The sequence below is a fragment of the Carcharodon carcharias genome, chromosome 1, assembly GCF_017639515.1.
Source record: "Carcharodon carcharias isolate sCarCar2 chromosome 1, sCarCar2.pri, whole genome shotgun sequence".
Taxonomy (NCBI): Eukaryota; Metazoa; Chordata; class Chondrichthyes; order Lamniformes; family Lamnidae; genus Carcharodon; species Carcharodon carcharias.
In genome coordinates, this window is record NC_054467.1 from 255,750,951 (window position 1) to 255,769,533 (window position 18,583).

Genomic DNA, 18,583 nt, shown 5'->3' on the forward strand with positions numbered 1-18,583 from the left:
GCTGGACGGCTCCTCAACGGTTCCTTGACAACTGGACAGCTCTTTGACAGCTTTACAGTTCCAATGGCCAGAATTTTCCCGTCGGCGATTTGGGGGTGGGGCACACTCGCCGACAGGAAATGGCACGGGATGACTTCGGGAGGAACCCCCCCGATGTCTTCCCAGTCCATTTAAATTTTTAGGAGTTCTGGCCAGTGAGTTTGTGCTTAAAATGTGCATTGTCATGTTCACTTTTAACAATCCCAAAAGGTGCCTTAGCTCTCCCAAAGGTGTCCTGGGACCATATCCAAAGGGATATCCTACCTCTCCAAAGGAGTACGTACTCTGGTTATCCAAACAACTCCACCAAGTTCAGACCTATTCCTACTGGCTCTAATCTGCACACTTCGGGTTTCACCCTCCTGGGCCAGAATTTTGCCCTCGATGGGCAAACTCCGCTGCTGAAATGGGCCTCGCCGCCATTTTGAGTGGGTGGGCCAATTAAGGCCCGCCCAGCGGCCTGCCCGAGGGGAAGCCCTATGTGCTTCCTGTGCCGGGGGTGGAGGGATTCCCCATCTGTCAGAGTGCACTCTTTAGCGCATGCACACAAAAGAGCGCACTGCTCCCTGAGACTAAGTGCTGTCACACGAGTTGGGACATGTTAATAAATATGAGTGGAACTTTAATAAACTTTTTAAAAACTGAGATGAAACCTCATCCCGCCAGTGGATGAGGTTTTATCTTTTTTCAGAAGCCCGCTGGGGCTCCTGGCCTGCCTGCCAGCCTTAAGGTTGGAAGGGCAGGTCTTTCAATGAGCTTAGTGATCCTGTCAACGGCCTCAGTTGGCCATTGACAGGTCGGCCGGCGAACAGCTGATTTCGCTGTGCCCCCGCCTTCCTAAAAATTTAAATGGACCGGGCTGACGTCGGGGGGTCATCCCGTGTCATTCTCCTGTCGGTGAGCGGGCCCCCTCCCCCAAATCGCCGACGGGAAAATTCTGGTCCTGGTGTCCCAAAATCCCACTTCAGTGGTGGTAGCTGATAATTTAAATGGCCAGCTGCCTCTGTGAATCGCCACATGTGCAAGCCCCAGAACAACTCCAGTACCACCCCACAATGATGGGATATGCCGGGTTTGAGGTTGAGACTTAGAAGTTTCAGCCATTTCTGGGATTTTCGCCATGACGGAGAGCCTCTCTGTTGTGGTGAAAACCTGGGACTTAGTGTTTTATCTCACCAGAAAAATAAAAACATGCCTAGGACAGGCAGAATCCACTTCAAATGGTCTCTCTACCCACTTGCTCATATTCGGACCTGTGGTGTGTGTGTCCAGGTAGTTCGAACAAGGGAATCGATTCACCAAAGCCTCTTGCGTGCAGTTGGCATCACAGGGGATCTGTAACATGGAAGTACAGTTATGAATTGATTTTAATTTAGGTAAGGTTAAATGAAATTTGCAGCTGCCAGATGTCCAAGAGAGATTGCTTGGGAGATTGGTGAGACCTGGTGACAGCTCCTATTGGTGCATCGGAAATTGGATCACTCTGCAAGTTAACACTGTTGATTTTGCTCTTCCAACAGGTATATTTTAGACTTGGATAACTATAGCGCCATCCCTGTCTCAAGTGAAGAGGAATACAAGAGAGTGATGGGCCAATTTCCATTCCATGATCCAGAACTGGAAAATGTAAGCTATTAATATAGTATTAAGTGGTTTCACCATCTATTTCATAATCAGGTAGTCTGACGATTAAATAAAAGCAGAAGATGTTGCCAAGGTAGCATCTCTGGAAAAAGAAATGGAGTTAACGTTTCAGGTCAGTGACCTTTCATCAGAACTGGTGCGTTAACATTTTTTGCTTTTATTTCTGATTTCCAACATTCACAGTATTTTGCTTTTATTTGAAGTTAAATTGGCTTTGTTGGCGAGGTGAATAATACACAATGTATACATTGCGAAGAGCGTAATAGGGTGAAGTGTCCTAGATGGGGTTTACCATCAGGTCTGCTTGTTTTTTTCATATAATGACCCCACACCAAAATGCTGGCAAAAGTGGAGAGTTTTGGAGTAAGCTAAACGGAGATTGGGGAAGCAGTGGAGGGTGGTCTCAATCTTAGAGACAAGATTGTGAGCTTCTTGCACTTGTACAGGTGAAGATGGGAGAGACAGAGATTTAAGGAGAACATAAGAAGTAGGAGTAAGCAATTCAGCCCATCAATCCTGCTCCACCACTCAATAAGGCAGTGGCTAATCTGATAATGACCCTAACTTTCTTGCCAGCCCCCCATAACCCTGGATTTCCTTCCAGATCAGAAATCTGTCGAACTCAGTCTTGAATATATTCAAATATCCAGCCCCCAATGCTCTCAGTGGAAGAGAATTCCAAAGACTAACAGCCCTTTGTGAGGAGAAGAAGAAGACAGTTAGTAGTCGAGAAAAGAAGCTCTCCATAAGACAATGGTTCTCAAGCTTTGTGTTGAAAGGCCCCTTTTCAGAAGGAGTAATAATCACGGAGCCCCCAGCTAAATTATATAATAAACTCTAAGTCAAGTCATATGAAAATATTGCAAAAAAAAGGTGTTTTGATAATGCTTTTAGGAAAACAGTACTTCGAGATATCACTGAGAAGAGTGTGTCTGCTTCTCACTGAAGTATGTGTCTATCTTTGGTGTGATATTTGACAATGGCACTCCTGAATCATTCCCCAACTTCAGGCAAGACCTGCACCTTGTCTTCTTAGCCTTAGGGAAAATGGTGCCCAGGGTGATCTGGTATTTTAGCACCCTTTCTTTGAGTTTAATTATGTAGTACTTAAATATTTAAAAAAAAAAGCTCCCCTCTCTTGAGCAAGGTTGTCTCACCTGACTACCAACCTTGGTAAATGCGGGCAGTCTACCTGGCAATCTTCATGCTGTTCCTAGCCCTCCTCTCTGTGTGCTCCTGTCCTCCTGCCGTGCACATAAGGCAGCTGCGCTCTGCTCCTGCCTCCCTCCTCGCACCAAACTTTCCTCCAAGGCCACTCGTTTTCTTACTCTTGACACAGTCACCCACCAGTAATGTTGGCCCAGCTTATTATGCATTTTCCATTTATTTTTTGGATCATCGGAGAATTTCTGTGAACCTCCAGGTCCCCATGGAACCCAGATTGAGAACCATTGCCTTTGGAAATCAGGGTCCAGTGGAGGTTGATGTGGTCTGACCAGATCTACTGTTGGACCACGTGGTGATGGTCAGTGCAAGTTGTTGTTATTGGATGGCTCAACTGGAGCCATATAAATACTGTGGCTACAAGAGCAGGCCAGAAGCTAGGAATTATGCGATGAGTAACTCACCTCCTGGCTCCTCTAAGCCTGCCTACCATCTACAAGGCACAAGTCAGGAATGTGATGGAATACTCCCCACTTGCCTGTATGAGTGTTGAAGAAGCTTGACACCGTTCATGGACAAAGCAGCCCGCTTGATTGGCACCACACCCACAAACATTCACTCCCTCCACCACCGACGCACAGTAGCAGCAGTGTGTACTATCTACAAGATGCACTGCAGGAATTCACCAAGGCTCCTTAGACAGCACCTTCCAAACCCACGACCACTACCATCTAGAAGGACAAGGGCAGCAGACACACAGGAACACCACCACCTGGAAGTTCCCCTCCAAGTCACTCACCATCCTGACTTGGAAATATATTGCCGTTCCTCCACTGTCGCTGGGTCAAAATCCTGGAACTCACTCCCTAATAGCATTGTGGGTGTACCTACATCACATGGACACGGCGGTTCAAGAAGGCAGCTCACCACCACTTTCTCAAGGGCAACTAGGGATGGGCAATAAATGTTGGCCCAGCGAAGCCCACGTCCCATGAATGAGTAAAAAATAAACAAACCAGTGGAGCACCCCTCTCTGCCTTGAAGGAGGTGAAGATGATGGAGGTATTGGGGTGAGTGGGTAAGGGAGAGTCAAGGAGAAGGATGAATGAGATATAGTCATAATTTTGCTGGCATCACAGGGAGGTGACAAACTGATTCAGCATGTCGGTGACTGAGGTATTTGGCGAACAGAGGGCCAAGGTTCAGCGGTATGAGACTGACTGGATTGCTCTACAGAGAGTTATAATGTACTCAATGGGCTGAATGCCCCCCCTTGTGTGCCATAATAATTCTATGAGATGAGTTTCCAAGAACCTGGCCCATAACTGAACCGCTTGCTTCCTCCAGCGTTTTCTCTAACTTGACCTCTTATCATTCAAGTCCACTAGAAATTGTCAAGCTCTCCTTCTTTACCGGCTTAGTGTCATCAAAGTTCCAGTGAAATTTCTTCACTGATTCCTCGTAAGCTCCAAAAGCATTATTCTACGCGCACTTTCTTCTCTCTGCATATTCAGTGTATTGAAATCAAGAGTCATCAAACTACTTCAATGGACTGAATGGCCTCTTTCTATGTTATAGTGACTCTGTGACTCTATTGCCAGCTCTCAATGTTATCAGAACATAGCTTCTCATCTCCCCCAAAAAATGGTATTATGTGGAGAGGGCATTGTATAGAATAACAAACTATTCGATGAATTCAGGTGCAAATGGCCCCTTAATGGTTTCAATGTTTGTGCTTGCAAATGGTCTTCATAACCGCATATGCTCAGTCAGGTATCTAAACTCAGCTTTTATTCCACATGAACAGCCTATTGCTATATTTGTCCTCCAGCTTTTCATCTTGAGTAAAACAAATTATCTCAAATTATCCCTCAGTCCTCTTTCCCCTGCTCCTCATTATCTACAAATTTCTGAGACCTGAGATTAGTGTCATCTAATCATAACTTCCTGGTTAACATCCCCTTTCCCCTTGTTGGTTTTACCGTCAGATGCAATGCTTTCCTGCGCAACTTGGCCCCAAATCATTTACCTTCATTTATGAAAGACAATCCAAAGCTCACTTGGAACCTTGGTGTGGCTCAGCTTTTCCTTTGCTACCTCTCACGCCACCTCAGATCAGCACATATAACCGAGCAAAAGCGAAATACTGCAGATGCTGGAAATATGAACTGAAAACTGAAGACGCTGATAATATTCAGCCGGTCAGGCAGCAGCAGCTGCGCAGAAAGAAACAGAGTTAATGACCTTTCAAGCAAGCACAGAAGCAGGGCAAGTGTGGAGGGGAGGATAGAACAAAAAGGAAGTTTGAATATTGCTGAAAGAGAGATGTTGCTAAAGCTTTTCATCTTGCGCTTGTGAGGACAAAGTCAAGAATGCCAAATTTCAAACAATCGTAACAATTTATACTGCAGGAGAACAGTTGCTGATTGATTGTCATGTCTCTGATTGGCTGAGGCGTTGCCATGGAAAAATCAATGTGGAGCTATCAGCTTCCCAAACTCCCAGGTAATTCCAAGAAGGTGCAAGGCTTGAACATATTAAAAGGAAAAGTCTATGATGGGGAAGAAGGGAGGAGCGATTAAGTAACAAAAGAGTTGATATTGCAATTCACTGCCACTTCTCTTCCAGGTGTGCCTGTCTTGAAGAAATACTGCTCTTCTCTCTGACAGGATTTCCGTTTGTCTCCTTCAGCTTGTTCACCTTTATTGCTTTTCATTTCCCTCCTCGTGTTGCAAAAGGTGTTTACCAAAACTCACTTTCACCGCCACATCTCCTCCTTCTGTGACTTTCTCTGGCTCCAATTTAACCCACTTGGATTCCAACTGAAGTTCCACCCTTCATGTTTGGAATCCGCCCAGGATTACAGGTATTTCCAAGATATACAATGTTCCTCAGACTGCTGTTCTCACTACATCGTGAGGTCCACACTCAGTGCCACTTACCACCACACGTACACACTCAACCTCTCTCCAGCAGCACCAACTCACCCAATCTCCAAGCTGTCCTGATCCCCAATTTCATTTCATTCTTCGTCTCATTCTCTCCCCCACTTAAAAATAAACTTTTTCTCTTCCTTTCAGGTGTTAAGGAACGAAGCCCTAACAACTTTGAGTTCTGAAGAAGAGTCATATTGGACTCGAAATGTTAACTCTGTTTCTCCCTCCACAGATGCTGCCAGACCTGCTGAGTTTTTGTACCGCTTTGTTTTTATTTTATACCTGAAGAAGAGGTTTTTTTTTAATTGTTGCTCTAAAGGCTTTAAATGACCACACAATGGCATGCAGCATTGAGTGTGCTGTTGTTCAAAATGTTGGTGACTTTATTTCCACTTCCATGTTAACTTGTGTTCCTTATTTTCAGCAACCCTTCCCCAAAAAGTTCCCATTCTCGGAATTTGTACCTAAAGTCTACTCCCAGATTAAAGAGTTTATCTACGCTTGCCTCAAGTTTTCAGAGGACCTTCATCTGAGGTAAGGAGATCATGAAGAGAATAAATTAAATGGAACATCTGATACTTAAGATTGCCATCGCTAATTGCCCTGAGGGAACATAGGAACAGGAGGAGGCCATTTAGTCCCTTGTGCCTGTTTCGCCATTCAACGAGATCACAGCTGATGTATGAACTAATTCCTCCACTCACCTTTTCCCTATATACCTTACTACATTTAGTTTGTCTGGAAGTGTTTCCTAACTTCAATCCCAAAAGGCCTGACTCTAATTTTTAGACAATGTACTCTACACCTAAATTTCCCCAAATAGTGGAAAAAGTTTGTCTCTATCAATCCTATCTGTTCTCCTTCATATCTTGTAGACTTTGATCAAATCCCCCCTTAATCTTCTGAATTCCAGGGAATCCAGAAATCCCTGAGTTCAAATTCAGATAGTATGGGGCTCAAATTACATGTATGAATGGCAGGTTTCCTTCCTCGATGAAGGACATCAGGGAACATGTTGGTTTTGTTGACAATCCAGCAGGGTTAATGGTCATTTTACATGGTGCCAGCCATCAAATCACCAGGCCTATTGAAATCTGTTTTACAGTTTACACATGGTGGCATTTAAATTCAAGGAGCTCTGGTTGTTAGCCTTGTACTATAAACCACTTGGCTACTATGTCCTTGTGTAGTAGTGCTGTTTTTATTTTGCCCCTTTTCCTTTCTTCCATTTAAAAAAAAAATATTTTTTAGTTTCTCTTCTCACGATCAAGTGACAGGCAGGGGGCAGATGACTTGTTTCCAGGTCTCTACCAAGAAAGGTTTGTAAAGTGATTGTGAGGAGGTGCAGAAAAGGACCAGGAGTTATAAAACTGATGTGTACAAAGTTCTGGTCCATCTCCACATGGAGCAATTGTGCATATTTCTGCAGTGAACTATGGTCTTGCTTTCAAAATCCTTATCCTCGCATTCAAATCCTTCTTAGGTCACACCCTTCCAGACCAAGACCCTTCAACATCTCTGCACTACTCCAATTCTGGCATCCTGTCCATCCCCAATTTCCTTCACCCCAGCATTAGCAGCAGTGCCTTCAGTTGCCTGGATCGCAAGCTCTGGAATTCCACCCCTCAACCTCTCCACCTCTCTACCTCTCTGTCCTTTTTCAAGACATTCCTTAAAACCTACCTCTTTGGCTAAGGCTTTGCTCACCTATCCTAACATCTTATGTGGCTTGGTGTCAAATTTTGTCTGATTACACTCCTGTGAAGCACCTTGAAACATTTTACTATTTTGAAGGAGCTCTATAAATGGAAGTTTGTGTTGTAACATGGGAACATTGTGATACCGGGGAGAAAGTAATAAATTATAGGCCAACAAATACCTTAGGTTAGACTGGGGGCCACAACCTGTGGCCCTATTTCATTTCATCTCATCAAGGCTCACAACCTTTTGCAGTTGGATTGCAAACATGAAAAAAAAACTAAACGAAAATAAAATCAAGAAAAGCAAGAACTCTTTTTATTAGGATAAAAGGCTAAACATGCTGCAATTTATGCTTTGAAATGATTTGGAATGTCATTATGCTCAGAATAACCTGTTTGAGTGGTATAGCTACACCATAACTATAGAAAATGCCTTTGGTTTGAGGAACAGACTTTGATTGTAACTATTATTGTTTCTAATAGAACTGAGGTGATAAATTATTCTGAATGTATACAAATAGTCGTTTGGTGGTATAGAGCTTGAACATTACTGAGAAAAGAGACATACTATCGAAGCTTTTTGTCTGGCATTCTTGCATCTGTCCTGATGAGTGCAAGACTAAAAGTTTTACGGTGTGTTTCTTTTTACAGCAATATTCTGAATGTACTCTTGGAGGCTTTTATTTATCATGAGAATCAATCGCCGAAAAAATTGTCTTAGTTCTACTCATCTTAAGTTAAAGTTTGTTTCAAAGATGACATCACTGGCAAAATTATAGTTTTTAAAAAGTAAAGAAAGGTGATAATTCAGTTAGTTCTATTTTAATTTTGTTTTTCCTTCTATTGATACATTAATTCAATGCATGTACTTAACATCATATATGCAAAATATCATTCTGCCAGAGACACTTAACAGTTTGCTAAGCGTTTAGTTTTAAATTGCCGGACTTTTAGGAATGCCAAACTTTTGTCTTCAGGCTCCCAATAGTTCTTATTTTTAGGCAATTTAAAAAAAAAGTCTCCTCAGGTAACAGAGGCTGCTGACCCACTCTGGATACAATTAGAGGCAACTGGAACTGGGAATGTTCACACTGGAGACATAAAGGCTCAGGGAATCAGACACCTGTGAGTTAACTTTAACAAAAAAACATGCTAAACATGTTTGCAGAGTTACAGAAAACAGTAAATAATAATATAAATCAGTTAAGGAACTGCCCAGAGGATTGGAAATGGAGTTGTAGATTCCCTTGTTTCACTGCTACACGGCCTTGCTCAAATTTAAAGGTAATTTTAACTCATAATACGTGGCTGCGGTCAGAGCAGCTTGGGATGGGCAGTAAAGCCATCTTTACCAGCTTGACCTACATCCTGAGGACACATTTTTAAAAATAAACATGCCTCCTGCACTCTGTGCTAGAGCTTATTGATGTTGCAGTTGATGCAACATTGAGTGAGCAACATATTTCCTTGTTTGTTCGTGAAATCTTACAGCACAAAAGGAGGCCTTTCAACTCTTGCACCTCTGTCAGCTATTTGAAAAAAAATGCCCAATTAGCTCCACTTTTCTGCTCTTTCTCAGTAGCTGTGCAAATGTTTTCTTCCATGGCCTCGTCCCTCTTTAGGTCTGTAACCTCCTTCAGCCCTACAACACTTGTAGACATCTGTGCTCCTGCAATTCTGGCCTCTCGTGCAACCCCGATTGTCATCACTCTTCTCTTGATAGTTGTGCTTTCAGTTGTCGAGGCCCTAAGCCATGGAATTCCTGCTCTAAAGCTTTCCAACTCCTACCACCCTCTCCTCCAAGACACTATAAAACTAACTCCTGAGCAAGCTTTGGGCCATCTGCTCTAATATCACCTTCTGTGACTCGGTTTGTTTGGTAACGCTCTTGTGAAGTACCTTGGAATGTTTTATTGCAGTAAAGTGGCTATATAAATGCAACACAACTCGCTTAAGTTGTTTTTATGTTTTACAAAACCAACAGCTAGGAATATACGAACATGAGTAAGCTCTTCAGCCCCTTGAGCCTGTTCCGCCATTCATTTGGATCATGCCTGCTCTGTATCTTAACTCCATTTACCTGCCATTTGCTGTATATTCCCTAATTGCCTTACCAGAGAAAATCTTTGTCAGTCTAGGTTTTAAATTTCTCAATTGCTCCCCCAGCATCAGCAGCTTTTGAGGGAGGTGGTTTCAGCTTTCTATAAACCCTTGGGTACAGTTCAAGACACCACAAAACTTTCTTAAAAAGAAAGGAGGACTTGCATTTCTGTGACCTCAGGATGTTCCAAAGTACTTTACAGACAATTAAGTTCTTTTGAAGCGTAGTCACTGTTGTAAGGTAGGAAAAGCAGCAGCCAATTTGCGCATGGCAGGCTCCACAGACAACATTGTGATCATGACCAGATAATCTTTTTTTTAGTGGTGATGATTGAAGGATAAATATTGGCCTGGAAACTGGGAAATGCTCGTCTTCAAAATATTGCCATGCGATCTTTAAAAAAGAAACAAGTATCTGGAAGATATTGGTCAAATGAAGTAGTGATGATTTGGTGTTGCCAATCTTGATATTTAAAAGCCCATCAATGGTAGGAGGAAGGATTGTGAAGTTCCACAGTTGTGAGGTTCTGGGAAAGAATGAATTGGAGCTGGAGACAATGAATGTTAGCCTTTGATACAATGGGTTTGTGTGTGTCATTTGAGAAAATTCCTCAAATCTGTTGTCTAAGGTGCTTTTAAAATACTTGTCAGCTCGTAACAAAAAAACAAAGCCTGCATGTCAGAGGAAAATTTAAATAAAACGCTTTGAGTGCACTTTGCTGCCGTTTTCTCTGCTGGAGTTGTTGTCCTGTTAAAAAGGGCCTCCTGCAAAACAATGGCCCACTATCCCTGCCCAATAATGTCGCCTGCCACTTCTTCCCTTCAGTAACGTGACAGGTTTGAATTGGTTTTTATTAGAGAGTCTGCATAGAGAGCCAGCAGGATATTTAGCTGTCATTCTTACTGAACCCTAGAGTGATGGGGTCAGCCCGTCAATCACGTTAGGTATGCCGGGTCATAGGCTTGAGTCCTTAGGAAGCAAGGTATCGAGTTTGGTGGTGTCTTTTTGCATACTCTTCTTGTCTTTCCTCAACGCTTGTTTTATTTTTTTTCACTCCGCATTATCTCCTATTGATCCCAGAATCCAAGCTGAAATAATAGCATTTGTACCGTCCCATGCCTTCCCATTTCAGATGAGACATTAAACCGAGATCCCGTCTGCCCTATCACATGGATGTAAAAGGACCTTATGGCTGTTATTTTGAAAAAGACCTGGGAGTTTTCCCCGGTATCCTGGCCATTATTTATCTCTCAATCAACACCACCAAAAATCAGAGTATCTTTTCATTATCCCATTGCTCTTTGTGGGATCATCTTGTATCAAATTGGCTGTCGTGTTTGCTATATTACAACAGTGACTGCACTTCACAAGCACTTCATTCGCTGTAAAGCAGTTTTCAACATCCTGCAAACATGAAAGTTGATACAGAAATGCAAGTGTTCCTTTCGAAATACAGTGCCCTTGTTGCGGAGGTAAATGCAAGGAGCAGGGAAGTGAATTGCCAGTTAATTTATTTGGTGGGGAGGGTGGGGTCATTGAGGGCCATGGATTATGGTTTAGCTGGGAATGGTTACTGCAACATTAGAAAAACTAAGTGCACTTTGAATAGTGCCATGAGATCTTTCATGAACATCTGGATGGGGCCTCAGTTAAACATCTCATCCTCTGGACAGCATTACTCCAGACCTCTGTTGGCGCTCCTCCACCAATTGTCTATGCGTTGCCTACATTGTAATTGTAACCACTGTTCAAAAGTATGTCATTATCTGTGAAACACTTTGGGACATGCCAGGAGCGTGAATGATAAAGCACAACAAAAACGAATACAATTTATACTTATATAGCACCGTAAAAAGGAAGACAGAGGCCAAAGTGAGTATTGGCCCCTGAGAGAATGAGGCTGGGGAAATAAGAATGGAGAACCAGGAAATGGCAGAGGAGTTGAACAAATAATTTGCTTCAGTCTTCATGGTAGAAGATACTAATAGCATTCCAAAAATACTAAGTAATCAAGGGCTAAAGGGGTGGAGGAAGTAAATACAATAACTACCACTAGAGAAAAAGTACTAGGGAAACTAATGGGGCTAAAGGCTGATAAGTCCCCTGGACCTGATGGGTTGCACCCGAGCATATTAAAGGAAGTAACTACAGAGATAGTGGACGCACTGGTAGTAATCTTCCAAGAATCCTTAGATTCTGGAAAAGTCCCAGAAGATTGGAGAATGCCCAATGCAACACCCTTATTCAAAAAAAGAGGGAGACAATAAGCCAGTTAGCTTAACATCTGTCATTGGGAAAATGTTAGAGTCTATTATAAAGGATGTAATAGAAGAGCATTTAGAAAACATAATCTAATCAAGCAGAGTCAGCATGGCTTCATGAAGGGGCAATCATGCCGAACAAATTTATTAGAATCCTTTGAGGAGGTAACAAGCAGGATAGATAAGGGGAACCAGTAGACGTAATATATTTGGATTTCCAAAAGGCATTCGATAAGGTACCACACATAAGGCTACTTAAGATAAGAGCCCATGGTGTTGCAGGTAGTATATTAGCATTGATAGAGGATTGGCTATCTAATAGAAGACAGAGAGTTGGGATAAGGAGGGGCATTTTCAGGGTGGCAACCTGTAACTAGTGGAGTGCCACAGGGATCGGTGCTGGGACCTCAATTATTTACACTATATATGAATGACTTAGATGAGGGAAGTGAATGTACTATCGCCAAGTTTGCAAATGACACAAAAATAGGTGGGAAGGCAAATCGTGAAGATGACACCAGGAGTCTACAGAGGGATATAGATAAGTTAAGTGAGTGGGCAAAAATTTGGCAGATGGAATATAATGTGGGAAAATGTGAGGTTATGCACTTTGACAGGAAGAATAGAGGAGCTGAATATTATTTAAATGGAGAAAGACTGCAGCAGGCTGCAGCACAGAGGGATTTGGGGGTCCTTTTGCATGAATCCCAAAAAGCTAACATACAAGTTCAGCAGGTAATAGGTAAGGCAAATGGAATGTTGGCCTTCATTTCAAAGAGAATGGAGTATAAAAATAGGCAACTCTTGCTAGAACTATACAAGGCACTAATAAGACCACACCAAATTAAGGAGGTTTTAAGGAGGAAAGCGAAGAGAGGAGGTGAGGTGTAAGGAAAACTACACTCAAGAGCTAGAACTATCCTAGGTGTGATAATTCTCAAGGTGGAAAGTGAGCTTCTTTAGATAGTGGATTGGACATTAGCCATGGTATAGCGGTATTGTCACTGGACTAGTAATCCAGAGACCGAGGGTAATGACCCCGGCACCCGGGTTCAAATCCCACCATGGCAGGTGGTGGAATTTGAATTCAATAAATATCTGGAATTAAAAGTCAAACGATGACCATGAAACCATTGTCAGGGAAGGAAACCTGCCGTCCTTACTTGGTCTGGCCTACATGTGACTCCAGACCTACAGCAATGTGGTTGACTATGAAATGGCTTAGCAAGCCACTCAGTTTTATGAAACCACTACCAAGTTCATAAGGAATGAAACCGGATGGACCACTTGGCATCGGGTTAAGCACCGGAAACAATAATGGCAAACTCAGCCCTGTCGACCCTGCTAACGACTATCTGGGGGTTTGTGCCAAAATTGGGAGAGCTGTCTCACAGACGGTTCAAGCAACAACCTGACATTGTCATACTCAAAGAATCATGCCTTACAGATAATGCACCAGACACCATCATCACCATCCCTGGGTACATTCCGTCCCATGGGCACAATGGTATACAGTCAGGAGGGGGTTGCCCTGGGAATACTCAACATCAGTTTTTTCATGGCATCAGGTCAAACAGGGGCAAGGAAACCTCCTGCTGGCTACCACATACCGTTACCCACACCCACCCCCTCAGCTGATGAATCAGTGCTCCTCCATGTTGAACATCACTTGGAGGAAGAACTGAGAGTGGCAAGGATGCAGAATGTACCCTGGGTGGGGGACTTCAATGTCCATCACCAAGACTAGCTCGGTAGCACCACAACTGACAAAGCTGACTGGGTCCGAAAAGGCATTACTGCTGGACTGGTTCTGCAGCAGGTAGTGAGGGAAAAACATACTTAACTTCATCCTCACAAATCTGCCTGCCGCAGATCTATCTGTTCACGACAGTATCAGTCAGAGTGACCACCACATAATCGTTGTGGAGACAAGGTCCCATCTTGACATTCAGGATATCAGGATACCCTCCATCATGTGTGGCACTACCACCGTCCTAAGTGGGATAGGTTTCAAACAAATCTCGCAGCTCAAGACTGGGCGTCCATGAGGTTCTATAGGCCATCAGCAGCAGCAGAATTGTACTCAACCACAGTCTGTAAACTCATGGCCCGGCATATCCCCCACTCTTACTATTACCTTCAAACCAGATTAATCCTGGGTTCAATGAAGAGTGCTGGAGGGCATGCCAGGAGCAACACTAGGCATATGTAAAAATGAGGTCAATCTGGTGAAGCTATAACACAGCACTACTTGTGTGCCAAACAGCATAAACAGCAAGTGAAAGGCAGAGCTAAGCGATCCCACAACCAACAGATCAGATCTAAGGTCTGCAGTCCTGCCACATGAATGGTGGTGGAGAATTAAACAACTCATTGAAGGAAGCTGCTTCACAAATATTCCCATCCTCAGTGATGGGAGAACCCAGCACATCAGTGCAAAAGATAAGGCTGAAGCATTTGCAACAGTCATGAGCTGGAAGTGCCGAGTGCATGATCCATCTTGGCCTCCTCCGGAGGGTCCCAGCATTACAGATGCCAGTCTTCAGCCAATTCGATTCACCGCATGTGATATCAAGAAACGGCTGAAGGCACTGGATACTGCAAAGGCTATGGGCCCTGACAATATTCCAGCAATAGTTCTGAAGACTTGTACTCCAGAACTTGCTGCGCACTTAGCCAAGTTGTTCCAATACAGCTACAACACTGGCATCTACCTGGCAACGTTGAAAATTAACCAGGTATGCCCCATCCACAAAAAGCAGGACAAATCCAACCTGGCCAATTACCACCCCATCAGCCGACTCTCAATCATCAGTAAAGTGATGGAAAGGGTAATCAACAGTGCTATCAAACGGCATTTGCTTCGAAACAACTTCCTCACTGATGCTCAGTTTGGGTTCTGCCAGCTTCTGACCTCATTACAGCCTTAGTTCAAATATTGACAAAAGAGCTGAACTCCAGAGGCGAGGTGAGAGTGACTGTCCTTGATATCAAAGCAGCAATTGAGCGAGTGTGGTATCAAGGAGCCCAACCTAGTAAAACTGCAATCAATGGGAATCAGGGGAAAAACTCTCCACTGGTTGGAGTCATACCTAGCATAAAAGAAGATAGTTCTGGTTGTTGGAGGTCAATCATCTCAGCTCCAGGACATCAGTGCAGGAGTTCCTCAGGGTAGTGTCCTCAGCCCAACTATCTTCAGCTGCTTCATCAATGATCTTCCTTCCATCATAAGGTCAGAAGTGGGGATGTTCACTGATGATTGCATATTATTCAATACCATTCATGAGTCCTCAGATACTGAGGCAGTCTATATCCAACTGCAGCAAGACCTGGACAATATCTAGGCTTGGGCTGACTAGTGGAATCTAACCATCGCCCCTTGACATTCAGTGGCATGACCATCGCTGAATCCCCCACTATCAACATCCTGGGGGTTACCATTGACCAGAAACTGAACTGGACTAGCCATATAAATTGTGTGGCTACAATAGCAGGTCAGAGGCTAGGAATCGTGCGACGAATAACTCACCCCTGATTCCCCAAAGCCTGTCCACAAGGCACAAGTCAGGAGTGTGATGGAATACTCCCCACTTGCCTGGATGAGTTTTGCATTTTAGGAGAACTAATACGACAAGGGAATACACAAGGTAGGACCCGAGCAAATACAGAGGATAAAAGGGACCTTGATATACATGTCCATAGATCCCTGAAGGCAGCAGCACAGGTAGATAAGGTGGATAAGAAGGCATATGGGATATTTGCCTTTATTAGCCGAGGCATAAAATATAAGAGCAGGGAGGTTATGTTGGAGCTGTATAAACGCTAGTTAGGCCCCAGCTGGAGTATTGTGTGCAGTTCTGGTCGCCACACTAAAAGAAGGATGTGATTGCTCTGAAGAGGGTGCAGAGGAGATTCACCAGGATATTGCCTGGGCTGGAGCATTTCAGCTATGAAGAGAGACTAGATCAGCTAGGGTTGTTTTCCTTAGAACAGAGAAGGCTGTGGGAGGACCTAATAGAGGTATACAAAATTATGAGGGGCATAGAGAGGGTATACAGGAAGAAACTTTTCCCCTTAGCGGAGGTGTCAATACCAGAGGGCATAGGTTTAAGGTAAGGGCAGGAGGTTTAAAGGGGATTTGAGGGAAAATCTTTTCACCAGAGGGTGCATGGAATCTGGAAGTATTTAGATGAGCACTTGGAAACACCATAGCATACAGGGCTACGGGCCAAGTGCTGGAAAATGGGATTAGAATAGATAGATGCTTGCTGGCTGGCATGGACAAGATGGGCCGAGGGGCCTATTTTTGTGCTGTATAACTGACTGTACAAGTGCAGCTCCAACAACACTCAAGAAGCTTGACACCATCCAGGACAAAGCAACCCACTTGATCGACATCGCTTCCGCAAACGTTCACTCTCCCCACCAACAATTAACAGTAGCAGCAGTGTGTACCATCTACAAGATGCACTGCAGAAACACACCAAGACTCCTTATGCAGCACCTTCCATACCCACGACTGCTACCATCTAGAATGACAAGGGCAGCAGATACATGGAAACACCACCACCTGGAAGCTCCTCTCCCAGCCACTCACCATCCTGACTTGGAAATATTTAGAGCAGCACATTCTGGAAACAACCAGAGAGCAGGTTATATTAGTCTTGGAATTGTGTAATGTGACAGGATTAATTAATGACTTCAGAGTGAAGGCACCCCGAGGTAGCTGCGACAGTACACAATATGCCACAATATGGTTGCATATTACATCCAGTTTGAAAGGGAGAAGAGTGGATCTAAGATGAGTATTTTAAACTTAAATAAGGGCAACTGTGTGGGCATGAAAGCTGAGCTAGCTGAAGTGAACTGGGATACTAGGCTAGGGTATAGATCAGTAGAAAAGCAGTGGCAATCATTTAAGGAGATGCTTCAGAGTATTCAGAATAAGTACATTCCTACTATAAAGAAAAATTCTAAGGGGAGGATCCACCGTCCTTGGTTAACTAAAGAAGTTAAGGAAAACATCAAACCTCGGGCGAAATGGTGGCGTAGTGGTAAAGTCACTGGGCAGGCGAATTCTCTGGGGACGCGGATTCAAATCCCACCATGGCAGTTGGTGAAATTTAAAATTCAATAATATCTGGAATCTCACAAAACTATCATCAATTGTTGTAAAAACCCACCTGGTTCACTAATGTCCTTTAGGGAAGGAAATCTGCTGTCCTTACATGGTCTCCAGGCTCACAGCAATGTGGTTCGTTCTTAACTGTCCTCTGAAATGGCCTAGCCGTTCAGTCAAGCATGATGCACATATCCCCTGAAACAATTAAAAACAAATGCATGTAACTGCAGAAAGATGAGCAGCAGGGTCTTGAAAGAGATGGCTAATGAGGTAGTAGATGTATTGGTGTTAATTGGTGCTAGATTTTGGAAAGGTTCCATCAGACTGGAAAGTAGCAAATATAACCCATCTATTCAAGGAAGGAGGCAAAAAACAGGAAACAATAGCTTGATGTCTCTAATGCGGAAGGTGTTAGAATCAGTCAATAAGGAGGTTACAGCTGGGCAAGCTTTAGAGAAACTCAAGGTAATGAAAGGAAAATCATGTTTAACTAATTTATTGGAGTTCTTTGAGGGAGTAACATGCGCTGTGGATAAAGGGGAACCTGTACTTGGATTTCCAGAAGGCATTTGGTAAGGTGCCACATCAATTATTGCGGAAAATAAAAGCTCATGGTGTAGGGAACAACGTATTAGCATGGATAGAAGATTGGCTGGCTGGCAGAAAACAGAGAATATGCATAAAAGGGTCTTTTCCTGATTGGCAGGATATGATGAGTGGAGTCCCGCAGGGGTCTGTGCTGGAGCCTCAACTTATTACAATTTATGTCAATGACTTTGGTGAAGGGAGTGAAGCAATGGTAGCTAAATTTTCAGATGACATAAAGATAGGTAGGAAAGTATTATAAGGAGAACATATGGAGGTTGCAGACAGATATAGATAGGTTGAGTGAATGGGCAAAGATCTGGCAGATGGAGTATAAAGTGGGAAAATGTGAAGTTGTTCACTTTGGCAGGAAGAAGAAAAAAGCAGAGTATTACTTAAATGGAGAACGGGTGCCAAGGGATCTCGGTGTTCTAGTGCATGAGTCATAAATAGTTAGTATGCAGGTATAGCAAGTAATTAAGAAGGCTTATGGAATGCTGGCCTTTGTTACGAGAGGAATTGAGCATAAAAGTAATAAAGTTATACCTCAGTTTTATGAGGCATTTGTGAGACCACACCTTGACTATTGTGTGCAGTTTTAGTCTCCTTATTTGAGAAAGAATGGAAATGCATTGGTGGTGGTTCAGAGAAGGTTTACTAGATTGATACCTGGAATGAGTAGGTTGTCTTATGAGGAAACGTTAGACAGACTGGGCCTGTTTCCACTGGAATTTAGAAGAGTGAGGGGTGACTTGATTGAAGTACATAAGATCCCGAATGGTATTGACAAAGTGGACGTGGAAAGGATGTTTCCCCTTGTGCGTGATTCCAGAACTAGAGGGCACTGTTTTAAAGTTAGGAGTTGCCCTTTTCAGACAGAGATGAGGAAATGTTTTTCTCTCATATGGTTGTGTAACTTTGGAATTTTCTGCCTCTGAAAGTGGTGGAGGGGTTCATTGAATACTTTTAAGTAGATCAATTCCCTCGCCAGAAGTAGATTGATTCCCTTGCCTAACAGGAATCTAAGTTTT

General features: G+C 43.4%; 1 protein-coding gene across 4 annotated transcripts in view; it reads left to right on the forward strand.

The window, feature by feature from the left end:
* Positions 1 to 18,583, forward strand: part of LOC121277089 (exocyst complex component 6B) — a 632,802-nt gene that overhangs the window by 405,051 nt on the left and 209,168 nt on the right. For all 4 annotated transcript variants that reach the window (XM_041186104.1, XM_041186075.1, XM_041186085.1 and 1 more), the window contains exons 14-15: positions 1,560 to 1,665; positions 6,208 to 6,317. In XM_041186104.1, the coding sequence (XP_041042038.1) occupies positions 1,560 to 1,665; positions 6,208 to 6,317 (216 nt within the window). The remainder of the gene's footprint in view (positions 1 to 1,559; positions 1,666 to 6,207; positions 6,318 to 18,583) is intronic.